This window comes from Lethenteron reissneri, chromosome 35 (genome assembly GCF_015708825.2).
Source record: "Lethenteron reissneri isolate LAM-NWPU_2019-01 chromosome 35, ASM1570882v1, whole genome shotgun sequence".
Lineage (NCBI taxonomy): Eukaryota > Metazoa > Chordata > Hyperoartia > Petromyzontiformes > Petromyzontidae > Lethenteron > Lethenteron reissneri.
Genome location: NC_083813.1, coordinates 8927136 through 8949566, shown reverse-complemented (window position 1 = coordinate 8949566; position 22431 = coordinate 8927136). Strand labels below are relative to the sequence as shown.

At 43.5% G+C, this 22431-nt stretch overlaps 2 protein-coding genes across 6 annotated transcripts in view; both read right to left on the bottom strand.

Moving 5' to 3' along the window:
• Positions 1 to 1961: 1961 nt before the first annotated feature.
• Positions 1962 to 15223, bottom strand: FGGY (FGGY carbohydrate kinase domain containing). 5 transcript variants are annotated; one of them, XM_061565729.1, is made up of 17 exons: positions 14831 to 14967; positions 14019 to 14180; positions 12504 to 12687; positions 10739 to 10850; positions 10199 to 10350; positions 9154 to 9239; positions 8384 to 8499; positions 8135 to 8263; positions 7778 to 7881; positions 6531 to 6638; positions 6323 to 6384; positions 6012 to 6162; positions 5521 to 5595; positions 4422 to 4542; positions 3654 to 3748; positions 3470 to 3531; positions 1962 to 2577 (listed from the first exon to the last, which is right to left on the bottom strand). In XM_061565729.1, the coding sequence occupies exons 2-17, from the start codon at positions 14060 to 14062 to the stop codon at positions 2478 to 2480; spliced, it is 1701 nt and encodes a 566-aa protein (XP_061421713.1). In that variant the 5' UTR covers positions 14063 to 14180; positions 14831 to 14967; the 3' UTR covers positions 1962 to 2477. The 5 variants fall into 5 exon arrangements, with proteins under 5 accessions (XP_061421713.1, XP_061421714.1, XP_061421715.1 ...); XM_061565730.1 differs by having other exon boundaries at positions 14099 to 14180; XM_061565731.1 differs by lacking the exon at positions 14019 to 14180 and having other exon boundaries at positions 14831 to 15223.
• A 1978-nt stretch (positions 15224 to 17201) lies between these two features.
• Positions 17202 to 22431, bottom strand: part of LOC133350895 (receptor-interacting serine/threonine-protein kinase 2-like) — a 30873-nt gene continuing 25643 nt past the window's right edge. The window contains exons 12-14 of the mRNA XM_061565728.1: positions 21989 to 22313; positions 20834 to 21094; positions 17202 to 20510 (exon numbers count right to left, since the gene is read on the bottom strand). Of these exons, the coding sequence (XP_061421712.1) occupies positions 20215 to 20510; positions 20834 to 21094; positions 21989 to 22313 (882 nt within the window). The 3' untranslated portion in view covers positions 17202 to 20214. The remainder of the gene's footprint in view (positions 20511 to 20833; positions 21095 to 21988; positions 22314 to 22431) is intronic.

Here is a 22431-nt window from a genome sequence, read left to right as displayed (position 1 = left end):
AGGGGGGCCCTCTGCTGGCCACGGGGCCCTTTGCAATTGCAAGGGTCGCTTAGTGGCTGGGCCGGCTCTGATGGGTTGGCACGGTATTACCCAATTGCTGTGGTAGCTCGTGACATTTCCACAATGTGGGGCTGTTGTGAGTGACTTCTGAAAATGTTCTAATTAATACAAACTTCGTCATGTCATTGGCCTTCCCGTGAACGCGATAGAACTCTTATCTATCAACGGGAGGCATTTATAAACATTACGAAACAAAACAAAGCACTGAAATGCTGTTCCCATGACCCTCAAGTCCACACTACGCAACTCCTTTGACATTGGCAAAAGTCGTGACCTATATTTGCACAGTGCAAACTCGCGTTGTGACATCCGTCACATCACAGCCATGGGCGACTTGTTCGCGGCCATGAATGGGTCTGAAACGGCGTGGCCAATATGCTGGAAACAAAAGAATGAAGGGGGATGTATGTCTCTCACTCGGTACACCTTCACAAGTTCACAACCAAAATAAAATAAAATTCACCTACGTGACTTTACCGAAAGAACCAAAGAGTATGGATCCTGCAGTCACGAAAACTTCAAATCTCGAATTAAGTTCACAATCGTTTTGAGGCACAAATCGGACTGTGGCATTGCCACGGTTTCTAATATTAACTTAAATTGTTACCTTCATTAGGAAATTCGCGTTGAAAAATAATTACATAAAAAAACGCACAAAACAATTGAGAAAAGTATTTTTTTATTAGAAAAATAATTTCTCATCTCCATCAACTTGGTGGGGCGGCGCGCCAACGCCCGTAGTGGACTCACCGCGCCTGCCCAAATTATTTCTTTATTTCCTTACATTTTATGGAGTTTTGAGTTGTAACATTACCGCTGAAATCCAATAATTCAGTAACTTACGTACAAACCTCCGAGACACTAATGATAGTTATATTGAGTTGACAGTGAAACTAAACCACAATTTAATAGCTCAAAACTTTACCAATTACACTACCTTAAAAAGGAAACAATACATAATAGGCAACGTTTCAGGTAATTGCCCTTCTCTGTGGCACATACCTTACCGTATTCACACCAAAAAGCGGTTATAATTGTGTTTGAAATAAATTTAATGTACTGCAGTTATCATCTCAGCAACAATGGATGAGAGATCGTCACGGCCAATGGCGATATTGCCACCCCACCACCGCATTCATCATTGTATTCTACATATTGTAGTCCTTATAGAGTCGACACCTGCTAGTCTCCAATGACACCCAACTCATAGTACCTCCCATGGGTACTGCACTGCCTGTGGCTCCCAGTGTGCACGTGTGCGGCACGTGCTGTTCTCACACGTAAAACTCTCTAAATCCGCCGATTGAAAAAAAGAAAGTTGACATGACGACTAACAAACGACACGAGTTCATTGTTGCGTAGTTGTTAAGAGGTGATGTATGTTGAACTTCTTTTGCACCTTAAGTAGCCAACCGTGCTAATCGGGAGCGTGCGGGATGGCCGATGGTCAACGATGGCTGATGGTCAAGACTCAGCGCCGAGTAGCAAACAAGAAATGGAACTGCGTCTGAGATTACGTCCATCGAGATGGAGTGATGAAGCCAGCTGTGCATGTTCTAAGTAACATCGCACGACCACCAGGGCTCGCGACGGCTTTGTGAGGCCTTCATCCAGAATTGGAACGGGGCTGGTGATGAGGCCCGGTAAATTAGGTATGTAAGGATGCCCCGGAGATTAAATTACTGACGCTCATCAGACATCGGACCAAGCGTCTTGCATTCAATGTGCTCTGATAACACCTCTCGCCACGAGGAATTACAGGACGCCACAGTGTAAAAATAGTCTTGAATCGGACCATTGTTACAATTGATTACGAGGTGTGGGTGACTCAATACAGGTTAAGGATGGTAAATCCAACAACAAATGTATCGGTTGATGAAAAAGGCAAATTCAAATGTGTGTACATTGCAATCACGTTTATTCAAATCACTTTATAAAAGTGTTATTACAGTAGAATGAAAAATCAGTATTTTGTATATTCATTTTGACAATCTTGCCATTGAAAAGTTGTACATTTCATAAACCTAATTGAATTTACTTAGTGTTCATATAAGCAGTAATAGTGTACACAAATTACTGATCGTGTAAATACCACTTTAGATATCACCTGGAGACTTCATTTCATGAGTTAAAATATGAAGCGTGTTTAAAGTAATCAATTTGATTTAAAACTGAACAGAGTCAAGATTGGACGTAATTCCAAGCTCTCTAGGGCTCCCTCCAGTGGAGGCCCTTCGCCACACGCCGTGATGGTGACGTGACCCAAGTCATTGCTGGGCTGCATATTTACTGGTCATAGTTACAAATCAGATTTGTGGAATACACGTTCAATCAACGCATCGATAAATGAATACATTTTGTTCTTTGGCACAACTGCATTTACTAATAATTAATTATCGTCGTTCATCTGCCCTTGATTACGAGTTGGCATGGTGGTCCGCAGAACTCATAAGCGAGCGATACTCCAGTTGATTACGGCCCATGAGCATATACACCTTGTACTTCCTCTCATAGAAGCTGCACACATCACCAAATCAATATTTTAATTACGTGAATGGCATGTCAGGCACTAATGTATATCAAATTAAAATAAGTTGACAACTGCAAGATTTGTTATTTCACATAGGCGAATTTTAACACAATGTCTGCTACAATTTATCACTAATATGTATCTGCATTCACAACAGCCTGCACACCACAATATGATGGTTAATAAAAATGTAAAGCCCTGTAAATCCACTGCAGGATAAGGCTTCCTAACCATGTGTCAGTCATGGGGGTTGTTTGACCATACTTCACCACACAGCTCGGTGCAGGTGAAGGGGTTCAGAGGACAATTTGAGATATCACTCGTGACTGATATTAGCCATGGATGAAGAATTAGCTCCATTTTCTGGCCTCATATTACAATGTCAACAACTGCACGATTGCTCCATCCCCGTTAATACACTTAAGGGGCCAGATTTATATTTTGATGAAAAGGCTAAAGCACACGGACTCAGCAAAATGCCCCATTGTTAGTAAAGAAAATGTGAACACTTTTTCACCATTTCGATTTAAAGCTTTCGTGACTGCAGGGATTAATCTTCTTGGTTCTTTCGGTAAAGTCACGTAGAATGGAAATAATTATTATATTATATTAATATATTATTGTATTATATAATTATATTATGTTTTATTTTTATTATTTTATTATTTCCATTCTACGTGACTTTACCGAAAAAACCAAGAAGACTTTTTCACCATTTTTCCAAATGCATTAAACAAGTAACTCTTCACCTACTTTATATACTGTATACATGTGACTGGCAATAAGAGCAAGCGGTGTTTTAAAGGCTTACTGCACTACTCCTGATCACGGCTCTAAATCTAAACGAGTCCAAGTTTTTTAAGCGTATAATGGGCTTACCTTCTTACAGCAGGGTCTGGATGAATCACCTTGCCAACCCTTACCATGTGCTGCATTGCCTCCTGCAATTATGCACATCAATTCATAGTTGTCAGTGCTGCGATAAAAGCTGACTGATCCATAAGTATTCAGGATTATATTCGTAATTTACCACCGTCAACGGAAAAACACAAATGAGCCTCACCTGCATGGATGTAAAATCTTTAGAGGCGCAAGCTCCCAAAATGGCCGCCCCAACCACCACAGCCTCGGCCTCTGCTGGAAGCACAACAGGAAGACCTGCCGGACAGAAACAAGCACAACTTACCAACATATCGAGCACAAGCTATACATTTACTATCTCAACTGGTAGTGGTGTGGTTGTTTTACATGAACGCAGACATACATATGGTTTCTCACGCAACTGAGCATGGGGTGACGCCAATCTCCTATCTATAACCCTGATCTTTAAGTGGGATTCCGCATGTGTATGGTGGTGGTGAGTATTTTCATTGAGCAAATCCTCACAAAGTAGTACTAATTTTATCGAAGCCAGAGTGATGAAGGGCCAAATTGACCCCTGACTGGAATTATAACTCACACCGATTGAACGCTGTGCATCCTACTGATTAAAAAAAACCCAACATTTATTTTTCCTTAGCCATTAATATCCCACCACTAGTCAAAGGCCTCCACTATTTTATTACATTTTTCACAACTTCTTGTCACCTCCATCCAGTGTTTACATCTCAAGCCTTATAGTGTTACGTAAACAAGATACACTGAACGTTTGACCAGAGTACGACGGTACATCACACAAACGAGACCTCAATACGTGCAAAATCTGGGGATGCCACTTTTAACCATAGACATTTATGAGAGGGTCCACCGTGCACACGTTTAATGAGGTAATCACCCGTTTCAGACAGGTTCATGGAGACATTCCAAGCAGTGTATGGGAATGTTGGCTTACCCGTGGCATCTGCATGTGCCTGCACGTACAATGAATTTTTGCTCAGCCCTCCACACATGAATATTGCGCTCACATTGTGGCCCGATTGTGTCATCGCATTAAGGATGTGGCGTGTCCCAAGCTATGGGTGGAAGACACAAACAGTTGGCATTATTACTTTAAAAAAGGTTATGCAGCCGTGATCAATTCATATTTATAAAAAAAAATCGTAAAAAACATGTTTGTGTTAATGTAAATGCATTCCCATAGCAGTTGATATTTCATGTTATTGTTTTTATATTACGATGTTAAACATTTACCAGAATACCAGGTTTGAAATTCAAGTTATATTTGTACAAGTGCCATTTACTCTTATAATGACTGTTTGGAAATCTAATAAGACAGATACAAATATGCAAGTCCTTAAAATATTACTTAGACTTAAAACTTTCATGACTGCAGGAATTAATATTCTTGGTTCTTTCGGTAAAGTCACGTAGATAGGACACAAAACTCAAAATTAAAAGCAATTTTTTTTTGTCAAATAAATGCCATTAGGAGAGAGTGAACACATTTTGATTTAAAGCTTTCGTGACTGCAGGGATTCATATTCCTGGTTCTTTCGGTAAAGTCACGTAGAAGGGAAACAATAAAATAATAAAAATCTAAAACTCTCACGACGTTTCGATTGAAACACATTCTCACGACGTTTTGATTGCAACACAATCGAAACGTCGTGAGAATTTATTATTTTATATTTTTATCATTTTATTGTTTCCCTTCTACGTGACTTTACCGAAAGAACTATGAATATGAGAGTGAACAAGTTTCAAGTTGAAATACATACTAGAGAAGCCATGTTGAAAACAACACATCAACCATAGCACAATACCAACAGTAGCTGCTGCATAGGTTTTTGCGGATGCGCCACTTTATCGGTATTCGATGCATTTTTTGGTTGTACCATCTAGATTAAACTTCAAATCTAGATTGTACCATGTTGTTCTGCATGTCCGACGTTTCACTCCAAGTGATGGGAGTTTCATTACGCAGAACACTTGGCAAAACCAGAACTACATCGGAGAACCAACCCGTGATCGTCAAGTCGCTTTCAACTCACAGCGAGGGCTTGCAGGGTGGCCAAGTAGAGTAGCACCAGGCTATCACATGTGCGGCTCAAGTCCAAACCAATCACCTGAAGGTACAAGACAAGATGGGATTTCCCTATATTTAGACAATTGCATTGGCGTTATTTTATGAAGAGTACACCAGTTTAATATGATGCATCAACACCGCAATGAGAACAGCATGAAATACCAAGTAAAAATACAACTGGACCATCAGTCACAACTCATTACATTTTGCCCACACAACACTAGCCCAATCTGATAAGTAATCCCTCTTGTTGCATACACAGAGGATGGTTGTGCAAAGTCACAAAGAAATAGGCAAGTTACCAAGATATTGTCATAAGTTAAAATAACCGTAAGTAAAAAAAAATCCACAGTTATTGTACGCAATGATTCCACAATCTGAAGCCTGTGGAGTTCAAAGCTCATAGTTGAACAAGACTTTGATGGAAATGTAGATATTAATAACGTAAAACCGTACCATTCCCTTGCGGGAAGAGTCGGCTAGCGGGGATCGGTTGCCATGGAAATCCGGGCACACGTGGAGGTCAGAAGTCAAAGTAGCAGGTGGAGCTCCCTCAGTTGCCATAGAAACCACTCGCCGATTCAGCCATTCATAGGTTGACTGACCGCTGGTATAATACAAAAGGATTAAAGTTAATATGTGGAAGGTGTATGGATTTTATTATGATGGCACAAGTGCATGGGTTTATCTTAAGATATGGCAGAATTAAATTTCTACTTCTGTTGTGATGAGGTGCAGTCATAAATCAAATTTGATGAAAACGTCACCTGGCATCAGCAATTTTCTTCAGCTCATTGTATGCAGGATGACCAGCCACTATATGTTCAATCTGTACACGACAAGACATTGACACAGACAAACAATTATTCTTGCATACACATGCATGCCAGAACACAAGCACACACACACACACATGCAATCGTCAATGTCATTCTGCCACAGTTGTGTAATGTATGTGATGGATGGATTAGAGACCAGGCTTCCTGTGGCACTCTGTCCTCCCTCGTTGAGCCAAAGTCCAGGAAGCACGACCGAGAGGTACGGCCCCCACACACCACCCACAAACAGCGCCTTGTCGCTCAGCTGTGTGAACAGCAGCAAAGAGGGTGATGGCGAGTCAGAATAAGAAGACTAAAGACGGTACAGAATTATTCTCGATTACAGACGAAACGTCTACATGCATACACAAACCTTTGTCGATCCATTTCTGGATGAGGGCCTCCCCACGCTGCGTTCGTCGTTTTTGTAACTCAACTTGACATGCTGGTCAGTGCAGGTTGTGGGCATTTAGTTGAACACGTGTGAGGCCTTCGCGACCAATGTTATTCATAATCAACGATTTTTGGGTTTAGATCGCGTTTATTTATAAATGTGTCGTAACCCTCCACCACCCGACACGGCCAATCAGTAAAAATGTGTCACGTTGACAAAGACAAATAGTTCACTGCTTTAGCCCACCGGTGTGTTGAAGCAACAACATTTACAATTTGAGTACGACGTTTCGCTGGTAATTGCAACCAGCATCATCGGGCAATTGCTTCAACACACCGGTGGGCTAAAGCAGTGAACCAGCATCATCGGGCAATTCTGGCGAATTGCCCGATGATGCTGGTTGCAATTACCAGCGAAACGTCGTACTCAAATTGTAAATGTTGTTGCTTCAACACACCGGTGGGCTAAAGCAGTGAACCAGCATCATCGGGCAATTCTGGTGAATTGCCCGATGATGCTGGTTGCAATTACCAGCGAAACGTCGTACTCAAATTGTAAATGTTGTTGCTTCAACACACCGGTGGGCTAAAGCAGTGAACTATTTGTCTTTGTCAACGTGACACATTTTTACTGATTGGCCGTGTCGGGTGGTGGAGGGTTACGACACATTTATAAATAAATGCGATCTAAACCCAAAAATCGTTGATTATGAATGTGGGAACTTACAAGTACGGTACAAAAAATGGGGTTTGCTGCTTGTTTTGCTAATGTTGGTCACCCACTATTAAATCACAGATAATCACACAAATGTGTAGCCGACACTAATGGCCCGTAAAACAGAATCATCTCGAAAATTAAGAGTGAAAATAAACTTTTCTTGAAAATAAAATGTTTTATTCTCAATAAAAAATTTCTCACGTGTTTGTAAAGCACAATATTACATTTGAAAGTGTGTACCATTTTGCGTTTAAAATATTGTTTATAAGCAATACATTTGGTGGCAAACTTACAGCCATGTGACAGGTTGATGTGCCACCAATCATTGATAACCTGGCTGTGATTGGCTGGCTTTCACAGGCCAGGCCCAAGCCAGTGACGTCTCCTCCAATCACACCTAGGCAAACATTGACAGCCTCACACAAATGAAAATTCCAATTAAACTTCACGGTGTTGTAGGTTCATACCCACATTTCTTCCACAAGGTCGGCATTATTTCACAATAAAAGCAGCTAAAACAATCTTTCAATATCCCTGGGATCATAGGGTTATGTGAAAAGCTAATTACATCTAAATCATGTTTTTGTTGTTTTTGCAGAGACACCCTGCAAATGTATGACAAGGAGTTCATCCCAGCAGCAGTCACTCACCGATAGTGCCGGCATGTGCATCGATGAGAGCAGCTCCCACAGCAGTGCCAGGTTGAAGGCCCAGCTCATCGGCTGCATGCATGGTCAGGCCCCCTGATAGGGGCTGGCCAGGTCCCAGGAAGTCAACACCTGCATGGGTCAATGCACGCACGCACGTACGTACGGATGGATGGATGGACGACTGCAGCTTTGTGCTAATACATTTGCTCGCACACTCCGGGGAGTCGTTACTGTGTATGCCTCCCCCACCTATTCTTGAATATCCTTCTTGGCAAATGTCAGATAATCCAATCTCATCCCAGAAAGATTGATCCCATCCACTGTCCACGTTGTAAGTCCATTTGCACACCACACAGCAGAGAGATCTGCAATTGCACAACGGAAACATTGTATGCATCACTGTGCACTAAATTAAACAATTGACAACACAATACGAAATCCTGCTTGAATCCTAAATTTAGCCAAGTAAACACTCGTTATATGCACAAGAGCGAACGATGATGCCTTATCAACTTCAATTAAAACATTCACGCGAGTTTACGTGCCAATATTCTCCAGTTTGTTCATCAGTATGTTGCTGTTTACTGCGCACATAATAACCAGTTGTCTCGTGGCCTATCACTTGGATGGCTGCAAGAAAACGTAGTCTTCTTTTTTTACATTTAGAGTGGCACACTGAAAGGCTATTAGCAAAAAACATCACTTGGTTGGTGCAGACGTTGATAAAGGCTTCCTCCACTCATGTACTATATGATTACACCTTTACAGAAGGATATCTTGAGTTTTTGGTTCTTATTCAACTCAGACTAGCAAATTGAAGGAGCTGGCCTCTATATTTCAAATGCAGTTTCAAGCAAGGACAATATTCGGAGGAGATGCAAAAGTCAGTTGATTTTTAGCACTTGGTACAGTCATTTGTGTGTATGTTGAACTTAATGGGCACCATACATAGGCAACGGTGCTAATTAGAGGCACGGGAAATAGTATGAGATTGCAAGTGACAATGTGATGATTATGACCTGGTCAGAGATCCTGTTGCCTTCCACGTCAAGAAATCCGGAAGATCAAAAAAATGCCATGCCTTCTTCCACGAGTCTGGGAGGTTCTAAGGAATTAAATTAAATCATGGTACATAACTGTTATACTGTTGTGTAATACATGCAAACACTTATTGCTGAACTTTTGACTTGAAGACAATTAAAAAGACAGCACTCCTGCATTTTGACACCTGCAAAGCTTGTGTCTCCCAGAATAGTCTAACGCGGAAATGAAGTTTCGTAAATTAGAAAACACCTTTACAATCACAGGCAGGTGCTACGTACGACAATGTTTTAGTGTTATCACTGCAATTAAGTATTCACATCAACACATCACACGGACACTGCGGTTACAAATGGGGACTCAAAGACACTCCACAGTGCGAAAGTGGTGCACCTCAAATGATGGAACATCTCTTGAACAACTGTTCAATGTTACTCATTCCTCGGAAACATCTCAGGGACTTACTCTGCATCTTTAAAAACTCTTGACTGGATATACAAAACTTAACATGATCCAGTCAAATATTGCTATTTCTCCAGACGACATCATTGATGTTTTCAAATGTATGGGTATCGTTTTGCAGTGATGTAAATGGAGTTCTGTAATGCATTGTCTAGACTTTTGTTCACATTAATTAAGCTTAAAACTTGTGTTTCACAGTCCAGGACACACAAATTAGGTATCCATCTACAATATTAAGAAATATTAATTTTCTGAGTTGTATATTTAGTCCTTTAACAGCAAACATTATGCACAACTTACGCGTGGTTGTATACGAATCGTCACATAGAATCAGAATCTGTATTTATACTCGAGGAATCCGATGAGGTACAATGCTCTTTTTCACAGCTGTCCAGTACGGGCAGGTCTAAACGTTACAACAACACACAATATAAAAACCCGATAAGAGTGTAAATGATAGGAAAAGGTAAGCAAATCACTGATTAAAATATACAAATAAAACGAAACAATTTTTATCTTACCAGGTAAAGCCCACTGAGCTATTAGCTTATTTTGTCTCACCCGTTTAAGCCACAGCAGTTTTGGGGGCTGCATCTCAGGAGACATGACCCCGCCGAGTGATGCCAAGACCGCGTGTCGCGTGCAATTTATCTGGTCCGCCTCACCGATGGCACGGTGGTCGCACCACATCACAATATTACGGCACCTTTCCCCTGTGTAAGAGGCATCAGGGTATTTCGCCATTAATGTTGTCAGTCAATGTTGGCAGTTAATGTAATAGATCATTATTACAGCTTCGTCCATTGTCAACGATAATGAGTGCAGGTGTTTGGCCTCTTGCATTCTGTGCACTCATTCTCCTGTTCATGCGTGTGCAATACTATTATGATGAGTTTTAAAGTCTCGTTTATAACACTTTACTGGGCACATTTGCCATCAGTACAAACAAATAGGCAATAAATGCACCTATGCTAGGAAGTCTAAAATTAATACAAAAATTCAGAAGTTTTCATTTGTATAAAAAATTGTGCCGTGTGTAAGAATATCAGGCACTAACCTAAATAAAGCAAAGTGTCAGTTAATTTTAAAGGTGCCAATTACCTTCTTCATTAACTGGAAGCGGGCCAAAGTTTTCATCCAGAACCACCAGCGAGCATGTGGCATCAAAACCTATCCCACGTATCTGATGCACGTCCACATTTGTGGTCACTTGCTGCATACAATGAAGACGTGGCAAAGTGAGGTGGGAGAGAAAATAAGAAAAAACAAGGAATATTAATTTGGTAGTAAGTGCAGTACTAAAACACAGGCACTGAATATACTGCTGCACTCAAATGAAATGGTAAAAAGGTTCCACAAAATGATGTAATATTAACAGTAACTGAATTTATATGTTCACATGCTGAATTCCATATTGGAAGTCTGTGCATTAACACGAGAGGCACATTCTCACATTCGGCATACTCACAATTTCATGAATTGTCACGATAAGGGGGTAATAGATGTGGAATATTATGCCAGGGCATTTTGTGAGAAAAAAATCTAAATGCATTTACGAAAGTGCCAATTCTGAACCTTATACCATGTGAAGCAAAGAACAGCACACATATATATGCAATTCCATGTGTTTGCAGGATGCAACTTAATTTTTTGATTAGGGAAAGGGAACTCCCTACCAATATAACCAAAACCACAGCTCTTTTCTATTGTTTAGATTTGTCCATAAGACACCTGTGCAAAATGCAGTACTGAATATTAAACAGCCTACACCTTTGCAGGTGTTACAGACAAATAGTAATGGGCGAGTGAATGTGCGATATCATGTATTTTGTAAAGGGGTTTACAAAGTAACCAATCCTGGCACAGCTAAATAACTAACCCTGGCACAGCTGAATATACAAGACTATTCACATTTGTTTGAGAGTGTAAAGGTATCTGCAACTGAAGACGTTGCACAAAGTAAGAGGACATGTCCATTACGGGGACCACCTAAAAAGGCAGGCATGTTTCTAAGTGTGCGATTGAACACACACTTCTATAAAAGTAAGTCTTCCACTTGGACTTGTGGTGGAGAGTTATCAACATTTACGGCTAACTTGTTAAATTCGTTGTACATTAATCGTCGCCTTTTCAGGCACACGCAAGACTAATGACAGAGTAGCAACCGAAGAAGGGGAACAATCCCAACCGGATATCAAATGGAGTGTTGAAAACGGCACCGATGTAGAAGCTAAACGGAGTGTTGCGTTGCAAGACCATGAGAGACGGCGATGGCTTGGAGAGACCTTGACACAATGGAAGATATTCTTGGTTCCACCATTGGAAAAAGGCGCTTTTTGGCGTCATCTGGTCCAACCCATGTGAGACTAGGCTCTAAGGAAAGCTGTCTCGGGTGTGGACCAATCAACTTCAAGGACAGTACATACATTATCAAAGTTATGTTTTTTGTTTGCATTATGACCGCAGGAATTGTGGTCTATGCAAACATGACTCCTTGTAAAAAAAGGTGTCAGTTTTGTTGCCAGATAGAAGGGTAAAAAAACAATTATCATATTCTTGGTTCTTTCGGTAAAGTCACGTAGAAGGGAAATAAGATATAAAACAATCAAATTCTCACGACGTTTCGACTGCAACACAAGCAATCATCATCAGGTGTGAAATCCAGAGCAAGAAAATTTGTGGATTTCACACCTGATGATGATTGCTTGTGTTGCAGTCGAAACGTCGTGAGAATTTAATTGTTTAATATTTTTATTATTTTATTATTTCCCTTCTACGTGACTTTACCGAAAGAACCAAGAATATGAATCCCTGCAGTCACGAAAGCTTTAAATCACGATGTAAGATGTTAGGGTGCAGCGGTTACCCGGACGACGTGACAACACGCCCGCCACACGTCCTGCGAGTCTTGCTCATAGCGGCCAGCCTGTGGTTGATGGACGCGTATCTCCTCTGAGGCCCATGCGTGCACCGTGCCGTCGCGATCGACCAGGCCGGCCCGCACGCTCGCAGTGCCAACGTCCACCCCCACGTACCATGCCATCGGCAGCCTGAGGGACAGCATCCACGCCGTTATCAGTGCAGTTTGAGAACAAGTTTAAAGTTCAAGTTCATTTATTAGGTATAGCCCTGTGAGCCATTCGGCTCTTGAATCGGGTGCAACCGCAACAAACAAAAAACTAAAACATGAACAAAAACATCTTAAAGTGAATATGTGACTGAGTGCAAACAGAAAATCCAAGAAAAGACAGCAAAATATTGCAGAAAAAACACCGTACACCAACGCTGTGTGCAAAAATCCCAGTGGGATGCAAGTCAAAGAACAACAACTACAAGACAACTTAGATTAAGGCCATCAGTCTATGTCTGTACTACAACAAACAAACATGGCTAAACCAATACACTTTTCGAAATCAGGCACATATGTCCACAAACTGCTCTTGAACAAGACGTAAATAGCTGTCCGATGTGGTTTTGGGGTTGTAACGTGTGTTGTTCGGCATGATGTCCGACGTTTTGCTCCACGTGCTGGAAGCTCCTTCAGGAACTGAATGGAGCAGTTCACGTTACGTAATTAAGAATGTGAGCCGATACATGCAGTTGCTGAAGCTCTGAGCACGTCACGCGAAATTTTGGACGTCTCGAATAACACGCAGTACAACCAGAAAACCCATCAGAGAAGCTATGCAGCACAACAGTGAAACCCCATTTCATAAAATGTTCATAAAAATAACAGGCTAACTTTGTTCCTGTAGCTACTGAAGTTGAAAATGCACTGATTTTAGCTCTACTCTTGCAATAATGTGACATTTATAAGCGCCAATTACTCATTGAGGTAGGAGAGCCTCAATTATTCTCAGGACTCATGTTCAGGAGGCCCAGTAACCTCTGACTCAAGTGGTTTTGTGGGATTCTACGGTACCGGACGAAGCCCCACGCACATCAGCGGGTCACACGCTTCACGCAAGAATCACTCCCTCTTGGCCACTCTCCCATCTCCTTACGAAGCTGAAAAGTCCAGATCGTGAGTGCCGAGAATTTCTCCGAAAGCCAATTACGGCAATAAACCCCATTGGCGTCTCCCCACATTCTACGTCGTTTCTCAAATTTACGTCGTCATCTTCTTGGTTCTTTCGGTAAAGTCACGTAGAAGGGAAATCATAAAATAATAAAAATAAAATATTTTATTATGTTTTATTTTCATTATTTCCCTTCTACGTGATTTTACCGAAAAATTAAACATAAAATATTTTATGTTTTATTTTTACTATTTTATTATTTCCCTTCTACGTGATTTTACCGAAAGAACCAAGAAGATGAATCCCTGCAGTCACGAAAGCTTTAAATCGAAATTTACGTCGTCTCGACCCCCCACACTTACGTCGCTGTCAGCATAATCTCGTCCTCTCTCGATATCCGTGGCATCTCAGATCTTCGCCTCCACCACCATCATCTACTAACCCTCGTAAATCGCTTTGATTTCACGTCGTTTGGAATATTCGTCAGGAACGCATTCCCCAACGTGGGGGGCTTTTTGTCGACCCTGGCGCAAATTCACACGTGGCCAGGAGAGGGGAGGGGAGGTCTAAAGTTGCAGGTGACACTTGGAGGGGTTCTAAATTTGCAGGTGAAACTAACACGATAAGTGATTAAACGGCGTGTGTCTACATCCCAGAGCCCTTGTTAAATCCACTGCTGGATGAGGGCCCTCCACACGCCCTGTCGTCATGGTGGGGGGGGGGGAGGTTGTTTCGACCATACTTCCCCACGTGGGTCAGCATCAAGGTTGGTGTGCCAGGCCAGGTTGAGATATTCACTTCCCAAGCGACGATGTCGCGTTCACAGTCGAGCGCGCTAACCGCTGCGCCACCGCTCCCCTCAGTACCGTACATTGCAAGCGATTTTAAGAAACAAAATGTTTTAAAAGGACAACTTTAGGCGACTCGTTTACACAATCGCAACGGTGCCGGGTTGGCCACAGCACGCTGCGTGAGCGATACGTTTTCAAGGAGACACACTCCACGTTCCCAGACCGAGGACCAGGACAGTTCACAAGGCAAACTCCACCGGAGCCACCCCACCCACCCCTTACAATTCTGTCACTCGTCATGTCCACCAATGTACACATATATCCTTGCATGTTAAACCGTAACAATCGCACGAGCGTGTCACGTTAAGCGAGTGTCAACGTACTTTTGAAGGCCGAGTTGTAGTAACAACTTCCAACTTGGCCTCGTCAGCGAACTCGCAGGGAGCGTCTTCCCGAAGAATCTTCCAGCAGCCGGAGGGTTTCTTCTTCTTCTCCTTATTCCTCCTCCTCTGCTTCTTCTCCTATTATTATTTGTTCTATCTTTCGTGACTTTACCCAAAGAAACCAAACGGTATGGATGGATTCCTGCAGTCACGAAAGCCTCCGTGTCGTGTTTTTGTTCATCCGCTCGGTAGATGCCTTCCGGAACCGGTAGAGACACATTCCAGAACGGGGAGAGGGAGTCAATCACCCAACCGGGAGTCACTCTGACACCGGCAGGGACCTCCTGGTGACACCAGCCCACAAGGGATTGTTGTGTCCGTCCGTCGTGCAGGGAGGGGCTGGGTGGGGAGGGAGGGGGCTGCGTGGGAAGGGTGGGGCTGGGTGGGGAGGGTGGGGAGGGGCTGGTTGGGGAGGAGAGGGTGGGGAGGGGCTGGGTGGGGAGGGGAGGGTGGGGAGGGGCTGGGTGGGGAGGGGCTGGGTGGGGAGGGGCTGGGTGGGGAGGGGAGGGTGGGGAGGGGCTGGGTGGGGAGGGGACGGTGGGGAGGGGCTGGTTGGGGAGGGGCTGGGTGGGGAGGGGAGGGTGGGGAGGGGCTGGGTGGGGAGGGGAGGGTGGGGAGGGGCTGGGTGGGGAGGGGAGGGTGGGGAGGGGCTGGTTGGGGAGGGGCTGGTTGGGGAGGGGCTGGGTGGGGAGGGGAGGGTGGGGAGGGGCTCGGTGGGGAGGGGAGGGTGGGGAGGGGAGGGTGGGGAGGGGCTGGGTGGGGAGGGTGGGGAGGGGCTGGTTGGGGAGGGGCTGGGTGGGGAGGGGAGGTTGGGGAGGGGCTGGTTGGGGAGGGGCTGGGTGGGGAGGGGAGGGTGGGGAGGGGCTGGGTGGGGAGGGGCTGGGTGGGGAGGGGCTGGGTGGGGAGGGGCTGGTTGGGGAGGGGAGGGTAGGGAGGGGCTGGTTGGGGAGGGGCTGGGTGGGGAGGGGCTGGGTGGGGAGGGTGGGGAGGGGCTGGTTGGGGAGGGGCTGGGTGGGGAGGGGCTGGGTGGGGAGGGGCTGGGTGGGGAGGGGAGGGGCTGGTTGGAGAGGGGCTGGTTTGGGTAGGGTGGGGCTGGGTGGGGAGGGGCTGGGTGGTGGGTGGGGCTGGGTATGTAGGGGCTGGTCACCCCGTGGTGCCCTTATAAAACTCAACGTTTAACCTACTCACGCCGGCTTGTGCCCGCCCTCACAGTCGGGCATATTTGCGGAATACACCACGCCGCCGTTGACCCTGCAGGCCATTGCCCGAGCAACCCAACGTTCCTACCAGCTCCCTCCGCAAGGAATGTGTTCGGGGAAAGGTTTCGGGAAGGGGCACATCGAGAGCCCGCTAGTAGGTTCCAGAAGGGGGATGTGGCTGGGGACACAGCCAGGCCACGCTGACAGTATAAGAGGCACCCCGGGAGGGGACCTCGGGGCTGTCGTTTGGAGCGGGATCCCAGTCATTGCTATTGAAGATCGTCGACATCGTCGCTGTAGTCTCGTCACCTTCGTCGATGTCGTCTTCACCTGATATTGAGCTGCTAGAGGGTAGTTGGGTGTCTCGGTTCAGCGCCGTCAGTGTCAGACGGCTAGTGTTGTGTATAGGCTACGTGACTTTAGCGAAAGAAGCAAGAATATGAATCCCTGCAGTCACGAAAGCTTCAAATAATAATTTAACTTACGTAGAGTTGTGTTTTAAGAGAGAGGGAAGGGTGTGTTCCAGCGTAGGGTGTGTATTGTGCAAAGGGTGCTCGATTTAATGAAAGAACTGCCTCCAAGAACTTGAGTCTCCAAGTCAGTCACTACACACACAGTCGCAGGGATTTCGCTACGGATACATACTCTTTGTTTTCCATTTTTCCCTCCAACATATCTTCTATCTTCCAGTGAACGTATTGAATGTGACTTGCTTTGATCAAATTTATCTCGAATCTCCCTTGGCACCCATCTTTAAGTTTTAACTGTCATTTCTGAATTGTATTTTCATCAGCAGTTATTATGACTGTCCCCAGCAAATCTGAGATAGTGAATATTTTGGGATACAGGATAAACATTTTCGCTAAAGTTATGCACATAAATCAGGTGTTTTAAAAAATTTACTGAAACAATGAATGCATATAAATGTAGAAAAATATTATTTGCATACATTTAAAAAATATTTGTAAACAAGCACTATTAGCCTTAATATTAAGCCATTAAGTGATGCACAATTACCTACTTTTCACCATATTTCTTGCAAAATTGCAAACATTTCAATGGACTTTTATCTTCACTCAATAAACAACCAACTCAGGACAAAGATGCCCAAATATGTGTTTAACATTTTAATAAAAGGCACAGTTCCGTATATCCCACACGTGGGCCATACTTTGGGGCCTCCTGGTGTAACAATCGCAGCAAGGCCACGTCGATGACAATTGCTGAGCAAAAATAAATACCAAAAAGGAGGGCCCACTCGTTATGCACCACAACATTTGTCTACATTCCCCACCCACACTCTTGCAGGGGGTAAGGCAAGAATAACACAACATAAACCTGCTGAAAATCTTTTATCTATAACTTATTGTTTTGCTACGGCTGTTTAATAGAATCACCCGCCCCCCCCACCTCCAGTGATTCAAAGTTTGGGGTTGCAATCAGAGAGTCGTTTTGCCTCATTTTAACATCCCGTTTGGATTTTCTTGCTAAAATGAACAAAATGTAATCTCTATTTTGCAGTTTTGTTCACTGTAAAAAAGACTGCAACCGTCCATAAGTTGTAAATTGATTCTCACACGCACGATTCGACGCCTAGTATTGTGAGGATAAAGTATTTTAATCTAACAGATCCAGCGTTACATGCCGAGCGCTTACTGCAGGTCTAAACTCAGCAGCAATATCCCAGAAATTATTTTTACTGGCTGCATGTCACAATGTGTTATTTCACAGACTGACATATTATTATCCTAAGACATGGTCAATCTGTTGCTGGATGAAGGCATCCACAATTCGTCACCATCTCTCGCGATGCTTGCGACGTTTTTGCAACGTGAACGTGGAAATGGTGAGCTTCAACTGCTGCAAATACGTCCATGTTCATGGACGATAACATGACACGTTTAAATGAGCAGAGGAGATTAGCACATAAATGCGAGAATTATGGTTATTAATATTCTGCAGACATTACTGGTAAACTTGTAGCACTCGTAACTTGCAAATTGCTCTCGGCGAGATAGCGAAGCATTTAAAAAAAACTTTTGTTACACATTACAAGAACTGGAAAGTGCTACTTATAAACACTGCAATGCTAAAAAAAAATCGCTATTTCCTGTTTAATTTAGATTTAGAAAATGTTTTTTTCATTAAATACAACAGATTCGCAAAAAATATGAACTTCCAACCATGCTTATAACAACACCCAAATGAAAAGTACAAAATGGTAAATCCTTTTAGTGTTTACAAAACGGAAAAAGACAGAAATTTACTCTGAAAAAGTATTGCATTACCAGTCTGGCAAATCCTCAAACGTGTAAAAAACACTTCTCTTAAAATGTCACTTGGAATGAAATACAATTCTGGAGAAGAAATCATATACTATTTAAGAATATATTATTTAAGAATTTTACCTTTAAAAAAAATGCACATAGCATCTTCGCTGCTTTGCGATTAAATATATCCTAGGCAAAGTGGAGTGGTATACAATATTTCAAGGGGATGCTGCAGGAAACAATTAAAATAGCATAAAACAAGGTAATATCTGGAGATATTCAACCAAGATCAACGATCACGATGTCACCACAGCCAAAGCCAACGATGCCACCGCATTTCACTGCCAAGGTTTTCTACCCTACGCCAGATCGTGCATCTGCTGGACAATCCATATTGTAATCTCACAAGATGTGCCTTAACAGTATTTTAGGTCTTCCCCTTAGTTACCAGATTCGTGGAGACCAACTCCAATGTATGCCTTGACAATCGGAACCTCGCCCATCCTGCACACATGTCCTACCTGGCACAATTGTATTTTCAGAATGATATCTGAGGATGTTTGTCTTAATCCAGTTCCCATTGTAAACACACACAATTCGAATTATTTCCAATGCTTCATGCCGAAACCATTGCTTTGTTATGGATAAGGTAATCAGTCAAACTCCAGTAATCTCACAGCCTACCTCTTGACCATTGATGAGGGGATAGAAGAGGTCACCGAATACCAGATGGAAAAGCAAATTCTGAAAATATAAAAGATACTTCATAATAAAGGGGTTTGGGTTAGATCGCGTTATTTATAAATGTGTCGCAACCCTCCACCACCCGACACGGCCAATCAGTAAAAAATGTGTTACGTTGACAAAAGACAAATAATTCACTACTTTACCCACCTCTGATTTCTGCACATGATTGGGTAGAGTGTTTGGGTTCAGTTATTAAATAATACACATTCCAACTAATTACTAATCTATAACTGATTATTAATCAAAACAATTAACTGATTACAAATCTGTTATACTAATATGATCTCTGCATCTGATTGGGTTAAATGATGACGTCACCCTGCTGCTATATTTAAGACCCGGAGCAGATGGAGGGCTTCACTATTCTGGCAAATTGCCCGATGATGCTGGATGTAATTACCAGTGAAACGTCGTACTCAAAAATTGTAAATGTTGTGGATTCACTCTTCCAACACACTGGTGGGCGAAAGCAGTGAACTATTTGTCCTTTGTCAACGTGACACATTTTTACTGATTGGCCCTGTCGGATGGTGGAGGGTTGTGACACATTAATAAATAACGCGATCTAACCAAAAAACCTTTATTATGAATAATATTGGTCGCGAAAGCCTACGGGATAAAATATACTCTTTGCATAGCTTATTGAAAAATAAGGAACGTTTGTAAAACTGAGATAATTTTAAAGTGTTATCTAATGGTGATCAAAACAATAACGTTAAACATCAATACCGTACATTATTACAACAATTTAACACGTAGGCTTTCGCGACCAATATTATGAATTATTACAACAGCCATTGCGATAACGATCATAACCGTGTGAACATCAAAATAAGAATAATTTAGAACCCTTTGTCAATCCACTCAGGATGCAGGCCTGCCTATGTTGTGTCATTCATGGGAATTGTTTTTACCATACTTCACCGCAGTAGTGAAATAACCAGGGCAACCGTTGGGTTCGAATTGCAAACTCCCTGCAATAAGCGGCAAATGCGTCACTGCTTGGCCATGTCGCTGTGTGTATGTTCAACTTCTTTCGCACCGTACGCAGCCAACCGTGCTAATTCGAGGTGAAGAGGAAAATGTCTTTTGAAGCAGGAGCACGGTCCTAGCTGGGCAAAGTGGGGAAGGGCTTGAGTCCCATCTGCTTGTTCAAGAAAAGCTTGTGTACGATGATGTTGGCGACGGGCTCTTGTGTGGGCAAGGAGGGGCTGTAGGTGTCCAGGAGGCGGCGAACCTTGGCCGTGCGAGTTGGCTGTGTCAACACGGACTCGTAGTCCTCCCGCATGATGAGGTTGCGCGCCACGAGGGAGTCCATAATCTGGTTGAGGCAAGCCTCTGTCATCTGCTGGATGATCAAGTCCCGTCTTTGCATGACCCACGCGCACACCTCCGGTAAAGGCACTGCAAAGAGGCGAGATACGTAAAAATATGTAACACATGCAGGGGGTTTCCAATTCACTTGATGAAAATGAGTGTGTTTAAGTTAAAGGGCATTTGGAAGACAGGATGGATATACATGTGTAACATTTGCCAAAGATGTTTGCTACTTGTGGGCAGAGAGCGAAAACCCAGTCACAACTTTGGCCACAATCGCCATCAGCTTTTTAACATCATCATCTCAGGCATAGAGCAACCAATCTAAACAAAAAGCGATTCTTTTCTTTCTAGGGTTTTGTTTCCAGGAGCACGGTTCGCTTGGAGCGCGCACTCAGGCTGGCACTCACCCATGTCTTGAACCGACATCGAGTAGCATCCACTGATCTGCTGCTGCTGTGCCTCCTCACTGATGGGCACGGGCAGGGACTCCGTCTCGCCACTTAGGCCCCGTGCCATGCGAGCCGTCTGGTACGGCATCACACTCGCGCCTGCGCCTGAGCCCGCGTTCGTGCCCTGCCACGCGTTGCTCCCAGGCCCCGCGGTGCTCGCGTTGTTGCTGATCTTCTCCGCCGCCGCCTCCTCCTTTGCCTTGTTCATGTCGGCCATGCCTGTGGGAAGAGACGGTAAACGGCCCCTGTTCACAAGCAGCTCGCAATTTGTACGTACCATTTTCGGGGAGAAAATGTGCAGCCCTGCAATTGCTTGCTCATTTCATGCTGATGGAAGGGCTTCCACTACAGGGCTCGAGGGATCCCCCGAAAGAGGTGGCAGTGGTGGGAGTACACACACTTTGCCCTACCACTTGCTGATCATCTAATTGTGATGTAACCCATTTATACTGGTTGGGATTCAAGAAACTTGCTCCATTATTCACACTTTCCTTGCCGGAATTAAAATGGTTCTTCATTCGTGTTCCTAGAATGTATTAACAATGTCCAATTTTTTACATTTTTTTCCAATGTGTCATAATGCTCTTTATGAAGATACTCTGTGCGCGTAGGCAAAATCCATCATAACGGAATTACAGCATGGAGCTCAAAACAGGATAAAAAAATGTACTTGCACATTATTTGGATCTTGGGTGGTTTAAGAGTATAAATGTTCTTATACAGAAGCTTTACGTAATACGTATATTCTAATTTTATTTTCACGTCTAAATGCCAACCAGAGTGCATTGGTCTTGTAATTTTGTTTCTGTGAAATCGACCACATATGAATAAAATATGTATTCGGTACATATAATGTTAACCCCTTACACATTTACTTGAACAATACTTCTCTGTGAGGCATTTTTCACGAACTTAATCTGAATAAGTATATCTTGTCGCATGGAAGAGTAGTCCAAATATCCAGAAGTGCTCCCAAGTGCTCCTTCTAGCAGAGGCCCTTTGGCTAGCAAGCAATTGAAGGGTGGCATCGTTACGCTTTATTATCTTTTGACATTATAATGAATGATCATATTGTCATTCGCGAAGGCAGGCTGGTATGCGTGCGTGACAAACTTATGTTGGCCGTGAGTGGACGTGGCATCGGGCAACTTTGTATACGCAGATCCGTACTGCATCCATGTCCACTGCCCGCCTCCTTGCAGTCTTCCAGTATCCCAGGGGCAGACTTTGGGTCTTGCAGGGCACACGGCCTGGGAGTTGGAGACCTCAACTCGGTCACTGGGCTGCACCCTGGAGTGGACTGAGGCACGGCTCCGATACCGACCCTTGGTACTGACATCACCCCTGCCACTGATCTGCACCCAATGTTCTCGTGCCCATCCAGAGAAGGAGGGATGCTGGGACAGCAATGAGACGAGCTGAGAAGGTTGAACTTTGACTTCATCTGGAGATAGACATCAAATATATAAAGGGAAAAACACAAATTACTTACTTCACATTCTATATATATATGTTTGTTGTTACACCGAATGTAAAATGTCCATGCAATGTTGAAA

Excerpts from the sequence above, each read along its gene's own strand:
- FGGY (XM_061565729.1), bottom strand. The coding sequence starts at position 14,062 with ATGCCACGGATATCGAGAGAGGACGAGATTATGCTGACAGCGAC. Across the intron at positions 6,385-6,530 it reads AGAGTGCCACAGGAAGCCTG|ATTGAACATATAGTGGCTGG; the intron begins GTCTCTAATCCA and ends TGTCGTGTACAG. Across the intron at positions 6,163-6,322 it reads AAGAAAATTGCTGATGCCAG|CGGTCAGTCAACCTATGAAT; the intron begins GTGACGTTTTCA and ends GTATTATACCAG.